Consider the following 17,522-nt stretch of genomic DNA (forward strand, 5'->3'; position numbering starts at 1 on the left):
AGTCGTTTGGGTTTAGTTCTGACTGCAGTGGGGTACCAGTATAGTGGGGGATGTGAAGCAAGGGAATGACATTATGTCATTTACATGCATAATAAAACCTGTTTGGATGCTGTTTGAGGGCACCATAAGGGGCTAAAGAAAGAAGCAGAATTATGTTCAGGAAGCTGCTGCAGTAGCCCGAGAGAGTTAATGGTGGTAGCAATGGAGATGGAAGGACATTGAAGGATTCTGAATACTCTCTTTTTTTTTTTTTTTTTTTTTTTTTTTTTTTTTTAAGAGAACTCACAACTCTTGCTGATGGTGAGGGGAAAATAGGACTTCAGAGTTTTGGCCTGGGCAATTGGAGGATGGTGGTGCCATTTACTGATGTAGGGAAGACTCAGGGAGGATAAGACGGAGTGGGGCTGGGGAGCTCAGAGAAGCAGTTGGGTGGAGAAAAGAAGATGCTAAGAAAGAAGAGACTTGACATTCTCACTCCTACAGTGGCTCATAAAACTGCCTTTGCAGACACCCAAGGGGCTTCCCTTCTCATGATTCTTGCTAGATTGCAGGGTTCCCTTTCGTGATTTCTTTTCTCCTTTAAAAGCAGCTCTTGGTTCTTTTGAGTCTTGGTTGTTTTTCTAAGCAGTCAATGAAAGTTGATTTTCCCTGCATATAAATGCTGGAAGGAAGTGCACAGGACAGTTTTTTCCTTGGTTCAGACCCCTCTTTGCCCTTCACTCAGGAGGAGATTCTGGACACTTCTGCACAGGCTGCTAGATATTCCATCATGTTATTTATTGTGGCTTTCTCCTTTTGTAATGTACAAGCAATTCATTTGAAGTTTCTTTTTTTTTTTTTTTTTTTTTTTTTTTTTTTTTTTTGAGACGGAGTCTCACGCTGTTGCCCAGGCTGGAGTGCAGTGGCGCAATCTCCGCTCACTGCAAGCTCCACCTCCTGGGTTCACGCCATTCTCCTGCCTCAGCCTCCTGAGTAGCTGGGACTACAGGTGCCCGCCACCGCGCCCGGCTAATTTTTTGTATTTTTAGTAGACACGGGGTTTCACTGTGGTCTCGATCTCCTGACCTTGTGATCCGCCCACCTCGGCCTCCCAAAGTGCTGGGATTACAGGCTTGAGCCACCGCGCCCGGCCATTTGAAGTTTCACTTGTTGTTTTTTTAATTTTAAATTAATATGTTATTGTATTTCATGCTTTTTTCTTTGCCTAGACACTCTTCCTTGTCCTGGTTTTCCAAACACATTTTTACTGTTCCTTCAAAACTCAGATCAAATGCTGCCACCTCTGTCAAGCCTCTTCCAACCTACCCAAGCAGAGTCGAGTCAGGCTCCCGAGCCACTTTGTACAACCCTTGATTATATCTTGTTCCATGTGCTGATGATTACCGTTCACACGTCTGTCTCCTCCATCATTCCATTTGAACTTGAAAGTTCATTCCATTTGAACTTTTCCAAGTCTAGAGCCATGTTTTATTCATCTTTGTGTCCTCCATTGTCTTACATAGTACCTGCTTACTACCTGACTTTTGGTTGGGTGATCAATGAATAAATGGGTCACTGACCTCTTCAGGAAGCGGCACCCACCATTATTATCCTAGCCGTAATATTTTTCTAGTGTCTGTTTGATTGAATTACTATTGGTTACCATTTATTAAATGCTTATCATGTGTCAGGTATTGATCTAATGAGTTTAACTTGTACATTCCTCACAACAGTTCTATGAGATAGGTGGCATTATTATGGAAACTGATGGTAGAGAGGTGGAATAACTCATGCAAGGTCCCACTTACTACTAGTAAGTGGTAAATACAGGAATTAAAGGCAGCTGTCTATAGCTCCATAGCCCTGTGTACTTGCCACCAAGTACTCTTGGGAAGCTGAAATGTACTTTATCATGGCTCAGCTTCCTCTCATTTCTGTACGTCACTTTCATTTATGCAGTTCTTTACTATTTACAAACCAAAGGCCTAAAACAATTCTAAAAGTATATATTTCACAGATGGAAGAAATCGATTCTTGGAGAAATGACTTGCTGGAGGCCACTTCAGCTATTACAGTTGACTGTGAGTTCCGGATTCTTAGCAGACAGTCACCTTCATCCCTATCAAGTTGGGCTTGTTGCCAACAGTCTAAGTGACATGTGTCCTGCAGGACTAATTTCTTTTTCTTCTGTCCGTTAGACATTATTTAGGATACTTAGAATATTTTCATAAAAGGGAGTTAGCATTAGGAATATCTGAATTATACTTTAAAATGCAATATAATCATTTAAATGATTAGATTCCAGTTACGTAAGGCAGGTATTTAAGGTAAAAACCACTTGCCAGACATCCTGTCTAATAATAATCTTATCAGCAGTTACTGTGGCTGAAGTGGTTTCCACCTAACTTCAGTCTGATTCTGTATTCCCTCAGCAAACAGAGCTCCTTTAAAAATTAAGGGGACCTCAGCCAATTAGGCCAGTTGGGATTAGGCTGTGTATATGTTTGGCTGTCCTAGGATTCCACTGCGCTTGTCCCAAAACATTTACTAGTGTAATCCTTTCAGAAATCAGAAGCGCAGCTGAGTTGCATGTGTCTTAAGTTACTGTTGTGTTCAAGTGCTGAGTGACCACATGATTCTTTAATGTGAAACAAGTTGGGAGACGAAGTGGGCCTGGGGTGATGGTGGCTGTGAGTGTGAGGGCGAATGGACCCCTAAGAAGCTCAGTGACTGTTGGTGAGCAGGAAGAATGACAGCAGGGTACCATCAGTGTGGGTGTGGAGGAGAGTGGGAGTCTAGTGAATTCTCAGGCTTCACAGCCACTGTGGTCCTGCTCACTTGTAGGCAACTTGTATCAAGGAACTGAAGTCACTGCATTCAAAGACAGATTGTTGGAAGTGGTTCTCTTTTTCTTTGGTGGTGCAGTGTTGTAATTTCTGAAGTTCCTGGGAAGTTTTGTCCCATCCTCATCCTTTGAGATCTTTCAGGTAGGGCAGTTGGGTAAATTTGCTGCTGCCTCGCACATGTGTGAACAGGAAATCTCTGTACAGGAGGTTGCTAGTCACAATCCTTATCTTTAAAAAGGGCTCAAATCCTGTGTGTGAACACTGTTTCACATTGATTCTGCTCTGGCGGTCCCCTTATGAGGAAGAGTAGACTTTAGGTGCAGGCAGTGCTGGCTTTAAAGAATGAAGCTGCCTGGGATTCTGGGAGGGGCTGGTGGTCAACCCGTTATGTTGTTGCTTAGTCTATTAGCAGTATCCACAGATGAGCTTCTTAAAGGTGCTCTGTTTGGATTTCTGCCTGTTGGCGTTCCCTTATTAACTGAAGATGATCTGACTTTATTATGCTTTTAGAAAAGTAGAGAGGGTGATGTTCCCGGAAAAATTAACTTTTTGTTTCAAAAAGTTGTCTTTGTAATTTTCTTCTATCTGGGAATATAAGATGCATAGTTAACACTTAGTTGTGATAAGAAGAGTTCATCTCCTATATAATGCCTCATTTTATCCTTCTTCCCCAAAACAGTTCCATTTCTAGCCTGTCTTCAGGTCTCCATGCAGAGGAAGTCTTGGTTTCATTCTCCTGTTCTTTTCTAACACATCATCTTTCTCTTTTAGTTTTATATTTAGTTTTAGTTTTATATGTATAGTATATATACATATATGTATATACCCACATGTATGCATACGTATCCCCTTTATTAGTTGTTTAGGGTGCTTTTTTTGCCCCATTTTACCTTTTGTGATGGACTGTGGGCAAAAGGATCAGAATAGGGGATTAACGTTGAAGGAAATATTAACTTAAGGGGTAACCCAGCAGAGGGGCAAGTTAGGCATGCACTTTGTACAAAGATGCCCTGGTGGTATATTTTCACATTAAATAATGGATATGCACTCACGGCTTCACACAGAGAATTAGTATACATTGACTATGCAGTATTAATAGCAACAATAATATATTATAGATATGATCAGTCTAAAAAGTGTTTTCATTTTATATGCAAAAGTATTCCAGGAATAGAACTGTATGGCACTACTCCCAATTAGGGGCATCAGATTCTTTTTAGGGCTTTGTTTATTGTAATAAAGACTTACTTTTTAATGGTTTAAAACAATTGGTTTTAATAGACTTAAAAAGACAAGATTTAACAGAAGAGTCAAATTACGAACCGTATAGTGAATATGAAAACTGAGGTGCTAGGAGATTTCTGAAATCCTCAGAGCTGAAATTGGAAATCTGTGTCTTAGGAAGGTGAAACCGACAGATAGTTTTAGGTGGGGAGTGGGTGAGGGTGTAGGGGGAAAGATTTAGAATGAGAAATGTTTGGAGCTATTGCCAGGGTGAATGGTGGGAATGGAAAATGACTTTGGACGAGCATCTTTGAGGACCCAGCTGAGGGTAGAGATCATGGGAAGAGCCAATTGGCACGATTATGTGATTCTCTCCTGCAGTGGTTGCAGTTTGTGACTAGGAGTGGGCTAGGCTGTGGTGGGCCGTCTGTCCCCTGGGACTGGGTAGGACTCAGTACAAGACAGGGGAACAAGGAAGACGTTGAGCCACTTTCCCATGTGAGGGACTGTCCTGCAGGTTGGTAGATTATAGTAAAGATGAAAGAACTTCCAAAGAGGACGTGACCCATTTTGACCGGGAAAATGAGCATCAACCGAGTGGAAAGGTTAAGAGGAAATATCTGGGGAAATCCGAGTGTTTGTTCAGGTGGGAAGGAGAAGGAGTGTCATCTGGAGAGGTTGAAGGTAGATGGGCACTCTTAGCCATCCTTCAGCCATTCCTCATATGACCGATGGAGGTCCCACACCTTGCCCTGTCTTCTCCAGTGCTCCAGCCTGACACTGCCTCTTGAGAACACAATCCTCTAGCTATGCCTGACCAGGTCAAGTAGGGGTCTACTAATGTTCTGTTAATATATCCCAAGTTTGTGTTAACTTTTTGTTATCCCATCACATTGTGGCTGTCAGTGAAAAACTCTGCTCTTGGATCTGGCTCCCCCATCCCGTCTTATAGTTGATAAAATGCAGCACTGTACTTTTGCTGTTATTTCATTTCATCATGTTGCTTTCACCTCCTCTTTCCATCCTGTAGGGTTGTTTTATAGTTCTGATTCTTCTTCTGTCGTTTTGGGTTATTCCTCACAACTTTGTCTCATCTTGAAGCTTGGACGGTCACTTCTAATCCTTCAAGACTTTGGTAAAGATGCTGGACAGAAATAAGACTATTGTGCCCTGGATTATGTCACCATATACCTCTGTCTAAACTGACCATGATCTATATATTAATGATCACTTTCTGGTAGTCTTTTTAACTAGCTATAAATTACTTAGGGATAAGGCATATATCTTGCCGAGGTCCAGATATGCAATAGACAGATGAGCTTTCTTCTAATCTATTGCTTTAGTAATTCTAGGAGACAGTTTTTTAGTGAACCCATTCTGCTTTCTGATAGTCACTGTGGGATTAAGTGTGAAAAGTTCTTTGCACACTGGCTATTGAAAGTGTTGTTAGTGGGCTGCAAGCAAGTCAATACCAACAGTGGCTCCAAAACAACTCAGTTTCAGCAACTTAGATTTTACCAATAGCAATGCTGTTTTCAGAATAAGATAAATGGAATAAGAGAATGTAAAACCTAGTGTATTTTGTGTCATAAACTTTAGAGGCATTATCTTCAAGTAATTTAACAGCTGTCATGTGGAGTAGTAATCCCAGAGAGCAAAACTAAGATTAGTAGTGATTGGAGTTATAGGGAGGCATATTTTAATCTAAGGAAGAACTCTTTAGACCCTGCTCCATCAAGAAGCAGCCCCTTGAGTACTAGGTACCTGCATTTTTGCTGTGTTATGGGATATCATTTATCTTGGAGCAGAGACTTGAATTCATCTAAAGCAGCACACTGCTCTCCTTTATCTCCTTACCTCTCTTGGGCCCTAATTTCCTCTTACGCATGTTTGTTTTGCTCTTTCTATGTAAGATCATCCTTTTTGATAGAGAAGATTAAATCAAAATAGGGTTCGGTAATTTTCCTTTCTAAATTTCGTTAATAAAAATTATGCCCATTGTTCTTGATTTGGCACATAATCACATCACCTGGGGAGCTTGTTAAACATACAGGTGCCCAGGTTCTATCCCTGAATTAGAAGGTGTGAGGTGGAGCTGGCTCAGATCACTCCTAGCTGTAGGCCCAACGCAGGCCTATTACTCAAGGCTCACCTTACCCATCCAGAACTCATCCTGATCCAGCCTGAGGTCATCTCAGGAGCCTCGCCCCCATGATCAGAGGTTGTGTGGAGGCAGCTAAGAGCCCGAAGCCTGAGTGCAGCCCCTGGACTCCACCCCTGTGTCCATTCCAGCTGCTGTTTTCTCTCCACACACTTTCCTGCACGCCTGGTCCTAGACTGGACTTCTGCCCTGTTTCTGTTAGGATGCTGCCCGAGGAAGATTTTAAAAATGCATGTCTGATTATGTCACTCTATACCTAAACACCTTCTAAGGTGACCTGCTGCACTTAGGATAAAGATTAAAATGTCTAGCATGGCCCAGCAGGGTCAGCACAGCCTGGCTCCTCCCTGCCTGCTCTCCATTCTCATCTCACACTATTTTGAACCTTTTTCACAGTGCTCCAAACACAGGCCTTCTATCAAGTTCATTAAAAAAAAAAAAAAATGATGCTGCCTTCTTCCCAGGAGCTGGACACAGGCCTAAAGCTCTCTTAACCTCCCCTACTCGTCTTCTAGACTTCTGCTTGTCATTCATGTCTTGGCTTAATATTTACTACCTTAGAGAAGCTTTTCCTGATGCTCAATGTGGTTGGAGTTCCCCCACTGTACATTTTTATGGTACCATGAACGTCTCTTTTTTAGCATTTACCATAGTTATATGATTATTTGATTAGTGTCTGTCTCTCTCTCCTACCCAACTGTAAAACTCCATGGGACCAGGAATTATGTCATAAAACTCCATAGGACCAGGGAGTAGGTCTGTTTTTATTCAACATTAATATTCTAAGTGCCTAGCACAATACCAGAGTAGATAGATACCTGATAGTTTTTTTTTTTTTTTTGAATGAATGAATGAATGACTGGGAGACAATTACTAGAACGATGGATATAATCATCCATGTGACATCAGGTATCACCATGCCTGGGACCTCCTACAATACCCCAACTGCCATATCTGATTCCCTGGATGTTGACATCAGCCTGATTTGAACCTGAATTTAACACACCCAGTTCAATACTATGATTCAAACCAAGGGCCACTCTCCCTTGCCAGCATCACATCTCAGTAACATTTCAAGTTCTTGTCCCACCCTTTTGTATCTCATTTCCTTCCCCCTTCTGGCTTTACCATTGAGATTCAGGATATGCCAAGTCTGAGAGGCCAGGACAGGTGTGACATGTGGTATAGCCCCTTTTTTCTTCTATTAGATTTTTTTTTTAAAACAAGAAATGCCCAGCCTTTTCTGTAAGACAGTTATGATCCCTATCCAGCAAAAGTTGGTGATACCTAAGAGCGCTTCTCATCACCTTGTCTTAACAATGCAACTTCCTTCTGGTTTTTCTTTAACATTTTATTATAGGATATGATATCTTAGGTTATACATATCATTTTTCATTCTCTTCCCTGCTTATTGTCTCCTAAGTTTACTAATTCTCTCTTCTCCCATTGTGTGTGTTGTAATTTAACCTATGGTCATGCCTGGTATACCCTATGTAGCCTCCAGTTTTAACCAGTTTGCTGCTTTGTTTTCCCTCAGATTTCCTTTTTTAGGTTCTGTCACACGGATCTGTCTCCTGCCAGATGATTCTGGGAGCCACCCGATGAGTTGGAGAAGGCCCTTGGTGGGGACAACAAGGGGAGGTCCGCACCTTACTCTTGGGGCTTCTTAGTGGACTTGAGCCAGATGCTCTGTGATGGCAGGTGCTGCACTGTCAGCTACCTTTCATAGCCACCCCGAGTCAGCTCTGCATGGCTTCAGTCATTTCTGATGCAGTTACAGTCTCCAGAAAGGACTGAGGGTTGGGAGCTCACTCTTCTGAGTGGTTAGCATCATAGCATTTTGTAGCTGGAAAACATCTTAGAGATAACCCACCCCTTCCCATGTTACAGGTGAAAACAGTGAGACCCAGAGGCTGTAAATTATTGGCCCACGGCTGCACAGTTAGTGCCAGAGCCTCCAGTCCACGGCTCTTCCTATGCTTGGAGGAGGCCGTTTGTTTGCAAATGGTTTCCTATTAGTCAAGAGAACCAGAAATGAGTGGAGAAAGCTCATTCTAAAACTCCAGTCTAGCTAACAGGGTTATTAGAAAAGACATAGAATTTAACGTTTCATATTTAGTGTAGATTGTTTTGAAACGGGAATCTCTGTATGTATGAAGTGTGAGTATATCTGTATTATGAATGACAGTAATATGACAGAAATAGTTTAAGATAGGAAATGGTAAATCTGCCCCTCTGTGTTAGGATGATTGACCCTGGTAGCAATTAAGAAGCATAGTTCTAAGCTAGTAGACTCTGTGCATCATTTTCGACACCCCAGTTTTCTCAAGAAATATTTGAGGTTTACACAGCCTGATTTGAGTACTGATTAGGGGGAAATGGGTGGAGGATAAGGGGTGAGATTGTGGGGATCTTTGTACCCCGCTGCCCCAATATGGCAGATATTCCTTGCAGACAGTTTTGGCAGAATCAATGGCTGTCGTGGTGTGGTGTTATACAGAAGCCTGCTGGCCACAGGAACAGGAAATAGCCTTTTGTGTGCGTGTTCAGGCTTTGCTGCCTTTGACTTGTTTCCTCCCGTCTGCATGAAGTTCAGCACCCTGTCCCTGATGTGCCTTGTTGTGAGCAATTCCTAGGAAAGCAGATCCTCCTTCACACCCACACATGTTTAACCAAAGTGTTTACAAAAGGAGCCCTGCTAATAGCAGCTGCCTTGTTTCCAGCCTACCTTTGGGCTTTCAGAAAACTCTCTGCCTGCTCTGCTGCCCCCACTCAAACTTACTCATTCAGAAGAAAATTGGACATGTTTTCCCGGAGTCAGTTCATTTTCCTGGGGTGCTTTTATTTTTTTTTCTTCTCTGCCCTCCTCCCTTCTCAGTATGACTCCAAGTGTTTAGGGTTCAATTATGCAGATGTGAAATTTGGCTTTTTAGTCATTTGAAAGTATGGAGACTCTTAGAGCCCATGACTCTTTAGCTATCACTGTAGGAAGTGCATGGCCACCCCCTTTTTGTTCCCCATACCAGTGATTGTGCTTCAGAAGCTGTGGTCCTGCTCAAAGAAGACAGCTTGCTTTCCTCATCTCCACAGGTTTACATAAATGGTTGTCTCCATCTTTGCCTGATGAAAGACAACTTGAGACAGATGAACCACCCGTCTCCCAATTAGCATTTTTGAGCACCCCCTGGATACGGTTGCCTTCTGTACTTTTATGTTTTGTGGTTTATAGAATGGAAAGCAGATGCAACCACTCTCCGAGAAGTCTAAGCTGAAGGAACACCACCCTAGAAGGAGAACTTATAAAATCGATTCTGACATTGGTGCTCCACGGTTCCTTTCCATCTTTAGAGCGTTTTTAAAAACACCATTCCGTGCTTGTGACAGACTTTGCCTCGGTTGAAATACATGCTGAAGGGATTCCTTATGTCAGATGACTGGCTCCTTTCTACGGCTTTCAATGGCTTCTACCTGAGACAGAAAAAGGGAAATTAGCCTGAACTCTTAATAGCTAGATTTGGTCTACTCTCATGGAGGAAACCATGATTGCTTCTGAAAGTGTGTTGTTGCAGATCTGAGGGGTCCAATAAATAGCCTTCCCCTTATTCCTGGTGGTGGTTCTTAGTGTGCTTTCTCTGCCCTGGGGACCCATTTCCCCCTGGGTTCATCCTCAGGGTCTGCAGGAGCAGCCGTGGTCCTCTGCTTCATTCTCTTCTCTTGCATGTAGTCATTTTGATTAATCACGTCCTGCCTGCGAATACAGCAGACCCAACAGATAGGAAAGACCTGATTTTCTCTTTCAAGTTTATGTTACAGGTCAGATTTGATTACCACTTCCCTCTAAGACCCCCTGTTTTAGGTGGCAGGAGAGAAGTTGGTGGAGAAATAGGAATGGAGTTATCTTTAGTGATATTTTATGCCTCGAGTGTGCGCACAAAAACCCAACACCAGAGGGTTGTTCATATATGCATATAAGAACGTATGTCAATTTGTTGAATTTCTCTAATATAGTAATTAAAATAATATTGATACTGTTTCTGAAGGTTGCCATATAAAAAGAATGAATTATAGTTTTTAAAAAACATAAAAATATTTAAAGTTCAACAACAGTTTTGTTGTTGAGACAAAGTCTCGCTCTATCGCCCAGGCTGGAGTACAGTGGCATGACTCAGTGCCTCCCAGGCTCAAGTGATCCTCCCTTCTCAGCCTCCAGAGTAGCTGGGACCACAGGTGTGTGTCACCACACCCGGATAATTTTTGTATTTTTTTGTAGAGGCGGGGTTTCACCATCTCTACAAAAGCCTGTTACCCAGGCCAGTCTCCAACTCGTGGGCTCAAGTGATCCACCCACCTTGGCCTTCCAAAGTGCTGGGATTCCAGGCCTGAGCCACCGTGCCTGGCAACAGCTTTCATTTTTTTTTTTTTTTGAAACTTTCTGTGAAATAGCATTGATTTAGTCCCTGAAAACTTGTAGGTAGTTTATGGCCTTGAGGTGACACCGTGGCTGACCTATAACTGCGGTCAAGACCATGATTAAAAGTCAAGGATATTTGTGTTTATGCTGGAGTGTTAGGACATGGTTCTTCCCTTCATATTGCTGCAGACTTGAAAAGACACACCATCCAATATAACTCTGGGTGGGGCAGAGTGACGGACGGATTATCCTTGCTCTGTGGGACCTGAGGCTGAGATAAAGACAGTTTCTTGTTTGTCATTAATTAGTATGTTTGTCTCAGAGCTAGGCTTTGTATCTTTCCTATTAGTAACTTTAGGATTGACTGGTGATGCCTGAAAAACATCTATCACCTGTTCTGACTCATCCAATTTGAGAGTAAATCTCAGAAGTCTCAGGTTTCTTCAGGAAGTTGAGTTCAGAAATTGTTTATGAGATCAGGTTAAGGTGACTTTCCTCTAGTATAAGCATTAATAATTGTCCATAAAAAGCAAATATGTTGTAATCATGTATTTATGACAGGATTATATTTTCTTGGTGATTGAGCATTTAGGAAGTGAAGATATTTTACAGCCATTTTTTCCCACTAAAAGATTGAAAAGGTTAAAGTGTATGGTATTTGAAAATACACTTAAAAAATTAGGATTTCTCTGGGAAGAAACCAAAACTTAAGAAGGAACATGATTAAGGTTAAGTCATTGTAAAAGGATATCAACATGACTAACACAGACATATATGCTCCAAATTGTGAACTACACACTACAGGAAGCTCTCCTAAAAATTGTACTCTGTCAGAAAAAGAGGTCAAGGGCTAGAAACAAATACAAAATGAAGGTTCAGTAAAGGTAGAGTCTTTAACGGTGGGAAACATTTATTAGGTTCTTTCCATATGCTAAACTCTATATTATATTATCTCATTGAATCATCAGACAACTTTATGAAGGAGGTATTCTTATTTACCCCCATTTTATAGATGAGGAAACTTTAATCTTAGATATGTAATTTGTCCAATCACACAGTCTGGAAATGATGGAGCTTGGATTGGTAATCACTCATTCACAAGGTATTAGGGAAGGCATGGGGGTGTTTGGAGACCATTGCTTTTTTTTTTTTTTTTGAGACGGAGTCTCGCTCTGTTGCCCAGACTGGACTGCAGTGGCTCGATCTTGGCTCACTGCAAGCTCTGCCTCCCAGGTTCAAACCATTCTGCTGCCTCAGCCTCCCGAGTAGGTGGGACTACAGGTGCCCGTCATCACGCCCGGCTAATTTTTTGTATTTTTAGTAGAGACGGGGTTTCACCGTGTTAGCCAGGATGGTCTTGACCTCCTGACCTCGTGATCTGCCCATCTCAGCCTCCCAAAGTGCTGGGATTACAGGCGTGAGCCACCGTGCCTGGCCTGCTTTTTTTTTTAAAGGTTGCTATCCTCTTTAAAAAATTTTTTTTTATACCAGATCTAGTGAACCACATATGGCAGTTCTTATATTTCCTTTTTTTTTTTTTTTTTTTTTTTTTTTGAGATGGCATCTTGCCCTTGTTGCCCAGGCTGGAGTGCAATGGTGTGATTTTGGCTCACCACAACCTCCGCTTCCTGGGTTCAAGCGATTCTCCTGCCTCAGCCTCCCAAGTAGCTGGGATTACAGGCATGCGCCACCACGCCCAACTAATTTTGTATTTTTAGTAGAGATGGGGTTTTTCCATGTTGGTCAGGCTGGTCTCGAACTCCCGACCTCAGGTAATCCGCCTGCCTTGGCCTCCTAAAGTGGTGGGATTACAGGTGTGAGCCACCGCACCCAGCCTATTTTATTTTTCTTTAGTAACTCTTTCTTTAAGTCATTATCATAGACTCTTAGGACAATGACCTTGAAGGAGACTCTAGCCTATCCTCTGAGAGACAAAAAAACAGAGATAGAGCTTCTCACTTGTTTAGGGATAGTGAGAAGTTATTTTTCTTAATCTTGGATATTTGGAAAGGCCTCCACTAAAAGCAAAACTATCCTTTAATAGACTTTTCTAGTATATATTCTGGCAGTCAGGATGTAAAACCTAAAACCTCAACGATATAAACCTCTTTGGTAGCCTAAGGAGGAATTAGAGAATTACTAAGTATGACTTAATTTTAATATTTTGTTATTCACTCAAGCCAGCCTGAAAAGTTCATTCAGTAGTTGTTTATTGAGTACTGTGTGCCAGGCATTATACTTAATTGTGCTGAATCTGATCTCGGAAGTCTTTAAGAATAACAACATGAGACAAACCCAGCTACCCTAGATAGCACAGTGTCATATTTTAATATTTATTTTTAATAACGATGATGATTTTCCATTTACCGTATATTATTTAATCTTCAGTCTGAGGATTCAACTCTTGAGATAGTATTATCATCTCCATTTTGCAGACGAGGAAATTAAAGCTCAGTAATGTTGAGAAACACAGCCCAGGTCACAAGGCCCAGGCAGGGCCTTCACCATGTGAGCTCCTAAAGAGAGTCAAAATAGTTTCCCTATAGTACTTTATGCTTATCAAAATGCTTTTACTTGCATTATCTCATCTCATTTTCCAAAAATGAGAGTAGTTATTTTTGTACTCATTATATAGATAGCACTTGTATTTATTAGATACTTAATATGTGCTAAGAGTGCCAGGTACCATATTAGATATGGCCTAGTTCATGTAATGCTCACAAAAACCCTAGTAAGTATCATTATTCCCATTTTATAGATGAGCCACCAAGGCCTAAAAGTTTAAGTGATTTGCTCAGCACAGCAGGGAGGTGTGACTGAAGCCTAGGCTTGTCTGCACAGCCAGGATGCGTGACCGCTTTGCTGTATTCACTGTTCTGTGTTATGCTGCCTCATTTTCCAGATGAGGAAACTGAGATTCAGAGTTAGCTAACCCAGATGAGGTCATACAGCTTATCAATAGCGGAGCTGACACGTCAACTCAGATGCCGTCACTAAAAAGCCCTCTTGTTTCCCACTGTGCTGAGCCGCCTTTCTGCACAAGGAGAACTGTAAGACTGTATCTTACCTCCAAATTGAGTACCCTAATTCCTTTTCGTCATTTTTTACAGTTCTTGGCATTTGGTCTCGTTTTTAGGCGGGGGCCCTAGACGGATGACTTGTTACAGACGAGGAATGGTATAGGTTAAACTGCTTGCTCAGGAAGTCATCTGGGGAAGTTAGATGAGAACTCAAATCCAAATTTGAGTCCTGCGTGCCCAACTTACTTAGCTATGTGGTTCTCAACCTTTTTGTCTTTTGAAAATGTTGCTTGCGAGAAGGACTTGCCCTTGTGAGATTGTTTTTCTGTGCTGTAAGGAATGAATCTTTTTCCATCTGAAGATCATTTACCGTTTCTCTGAATAGTGAATTACATTAATGGTGTAAGGCAAGGAAATATGTCAATATCAGATATATAACAAGGACCAGTCACTCGGATTTGAAATGTTGCCAGTCTCTACAATCTCAGCCTTGAGAATTTTAAGGCACAGAAGTCCATTACTTTAATGATCAATTATCCTTTAGATTTCTGAAGGAAAAGTTTGTTAACCGTTTATAGTACTACTCTTTTATTCAAATTGCAAACTCAGGTAAATGCTCCTTAAAATGGAATTGGATGACATTTTTCTGTATCTCTGTCAATGTCAGTAAACAGCAGGTAAATATCCAGATGTGTTTAATTATTTTGACTCAAAGAAGTATGTCCTATTTAAACAGTCTTTAAATAAATTGTTTCTGAATTGAACAAATAAACAAGAAATAGCTGAACTAAACTGCTTTGACTGTATAGAAAAACTGAGAGGTTTTAACAGACGAATCATCTCAAAAATCCGCATCTTATTATACTCATTTTTACTTTTAGAGATAAACCTGAATTAACTCTTCAAGTATATTAATAGTTTTTATTCTTAAAGAATAATAGGTGATGTGTGGGGATAATTTGAAACCTATCCAAGTGTATTAACTCCAGTCCAGATACGTTTGAAACATGGAACTATCCCTATGTTACCCAGAGGTTTTATATATATATATATATATATATATATATATATATATATATATATGAATTAATGCCTATTAAGTGTCTTTTGTGCTAGTTTTCTCTTAATAGTTTTCTCATGTAATTTTCACATCCTTGTGATTCAGGTATTATTGCTGCCCCTCCTTCCACACCTTTTACAGATGAGGAAACTGAGGCTCAGAGTGACTAATTAAGCCAAGGTTACACAGAAAGTAGAAGTCTCAGAACTTGGACCTAATTCTGAACATTCCAAAATCCATGCATATTCTAAGATACCAAGCTATCTTGTGAATAGCCTGGTCTATTAGAATTTTAAAAATTAACATAATTTAAAAATTCGCATAAAAACATGTTAAGAGAAATTTGCTTATGATTTTGTTTGATTAGCCCTCAAGTAAGAGCAAAAGAGTTTGAAATACATACTTTTTTTGCTTTGGAAGCACAGCACATTTACCTTTTTTTCTGTATGTAAGCAAAAGGTCTTTTAATAATGTGGCCTTGAGTTTGTACCTCCAAGAAACTCCTAGAGCTACATCAAAAAATATTGTTAATATTTAGCAATTAACCCTAACCAGCTGACTGCCCATTAGTTTTATTATTACAGTGACTGTAGGTAACACTAGGCCAAATTCCAGACATGTGACATCTTTTAAACAGATTCCAATAGGATTAAAAACGTTTCCCCGTTCTCCTGTTTTGGGCCATTTTCTTACTGTCAGAAACTATTGTGCCTAGCGTTGAAACTGGCTGGTGATGAGACTTTTCAGTTCTTAATGGTAGTTGACTTTGAAATTAAATTTTGTCTTTTTCTTCTGGTTTATTTTCTGGTTTAGCTTTAGCATGAGAGTAACGTAACTGGCTCCCCTCCTGCCCGTTCATCTTATGTGCTGCCCCTCCATTCTCATTCCTGCCCTTATTCCCTTCACCCCATGCTAGAAAGGGCCATTCCATTGACCTGCCTGAAAAAAGTGCCCTGAGATGAAATCTTGGAGTCATTCACTTTAAAACCAAAAAGCATGTCTGAAAGATAGTAAGTAGCTGGATATGCAGCAGCAAAAGGCACAATCTACATATTTTTTAACCAAGTATATTGTTCAGAAAATATTCTAACTTAAAACAAGTTATCCACGTTCACTGGAGGAATTTTAGAGAATACAGAAAGTAAATATAATTCCACTTTGTAAAGAAAACCAAAGCAGATTGTTTTCTAAATGACTATTAGACTTTCCAAATAGAAATATTTAGAAGAGAGAGACAAATAGTCCTTATGCATCATCCATTTTGTTGCTTTCGTTGAGACTCAAAGTCTAGAAAGCTTTGTGCTATTCAAGGCTTGAAAGGATGGGGTTATAAGAGATAAATAGCCATTCCTTATTTATTTTGTATGTATAAGCCATATTTTTCCTCTCTCTCTTTTTCTGCTTTTTCCTTTCTAAGTTTTGGGTTGCATGTTTCTAAGGCTGCAATGGTTGCTATTCTAAAGATTTTTCTTCTTCTTTTTCCCAGACCCCAGGCAGGCACAGTCTTCCCCGCCGTGGTCCTATGACCAGTCTTACCCCTCCTACCTGAGCCAGATGACGTCCCCGTCCATCCACTCTACCACCCCGCTGTCTTCCACACGGGGCACTGGGCTTCCTGCCATCACCGATGTGCCTAGGCGCATTTCAGGTAAAGACCGCGCTTTAACTAAAAATCCATCCCCGCATAGGGGTCGGGGGGAGTGGGATGGGCTGAACCTGTGTCATCCATGCTCACAGTGACTCTCTATTAGAGACATGTGGGCAAGGGAATGACAACTGGCAAATTAAATCTTCTGAATTATGGGGTTATCAAACACTCGAACATTTTAAGTCAAGAGACCAAAAATCTGCCAGAGATGGCATACTTTTAAGATGGTATTTAATGCCGCCCAGTTAGTGTCCTGCTGAATTGTATCCCATTTGGTGGGCACTGTCTCATAACTAGGGCCTTTTCCTGAGGGTCTTATGCCAGGCCTTCCTCTGCTTGTGTTCCTTTCTTTTCCTAACATCTGCCTATAAACCAGATTGATGGCACAGCCCTCCATTCCTAAAGGCTTGTAAGTCCCAGGAGTCCAAGCTAGTCAGTTCCAAGAGAGAGCACCTGCAAACTTAGGATCTTTGTCAGAAACTAGTCATTTGAAGTGCCGTGAGGCCTGGAAGAGTCTTAAAAGGCAATGCGTGGCCTCTGAGTGGCTAACTCAAGAAGGACGCAGCCTTTCTGTGAAGCATCATGCGTGCTGCTGTCACTTGCAGCCCGGCAGCCCAGTGCTCACAATTGTTCCAAAGGCACTACAGAAATGTGTGGCCCATGGGGGAGTGTGTGTGACAAATGACCTGGCTGCCCCTCTATCCTGGAGAATTCATCACAGAGAGCCAGAAAGTGTTCACAAAGACTCCCAACTGACAAGTAGAGAAAAGTTAAAGGCCCTTAGCTGACTGTATGAGTCCCATGAATAAGAAAAGAAACCACTTGGTCCACCCTGACATATGAGCTGCAAACATTGTCCCCACTCAATGACGTACGTCCACAGAGAGGCACACACCCCATTGGATCCCACGTTTGCCAGATACTCTTCTCAGCGTTCGGGCCCCTGCACCTGTTTGACTCCTGGCCAGGTTAATGCCTTTCTTTCTTTCTCTTTGTGTTTCTGTCTGTTTCTCTCCCTCTCTCATTTTCTGCAAAGCTCGAAGCCGTTACTCACTCCGCTGAGTTGCATCACTGACAAGCTGAAGCTCCACCAGCAGGCTTGCGGGTTTTGATTAGTTCAGACTCCTTTATTTCTTTCAACTTGGGAGGAGGGAAGGCTTTGTTTCTCAAGCA

General features: G+C 41.4%; 1 protein-coding gene across 5 annotated transcripts in view; it reads left to right on the forward strand.

Annotated features, from left to right (window-relative positions):
• RUNX2 (RUNX family transcription factor 2) overlaps positions 1-17,522 on the forward strand; it is a 220,738-nt gene that overhangs the window by 166,047 nt on the left and 37,169 nt on the right. For all 5 annotated transcript variants that reach the window (XM_050788257.1, XM_050788256.1, XM_050788259.1 and 2 more), the window contains one exon: positions 16,188-16,349. In XM_050788257.1, coding sequence (XP_050644214.1) covers positions 16,188-16,349 — 162 coding nt within the window. The remainder of the gene's footprint in view (positions 1-16,187; positions 16,350-17,522) is intronic.

The sequence above is a fragment of the Macaca thibetana genome, chromosome 4 (genome assembly GCF_024542745.1).
Source record: "Macaca thibetana thibetana isolate TM-01 chromosome 4, ASM2454274v1, whole genome shotgun sequence".
In the NCBI taxonomy this organism is placed as follows: domain Eukaryota; kingdom Metazoa; phylum Chordata; class Mammalia; order Primates; family Cercopithecidae; genus Macaca; species Macaca thibetana.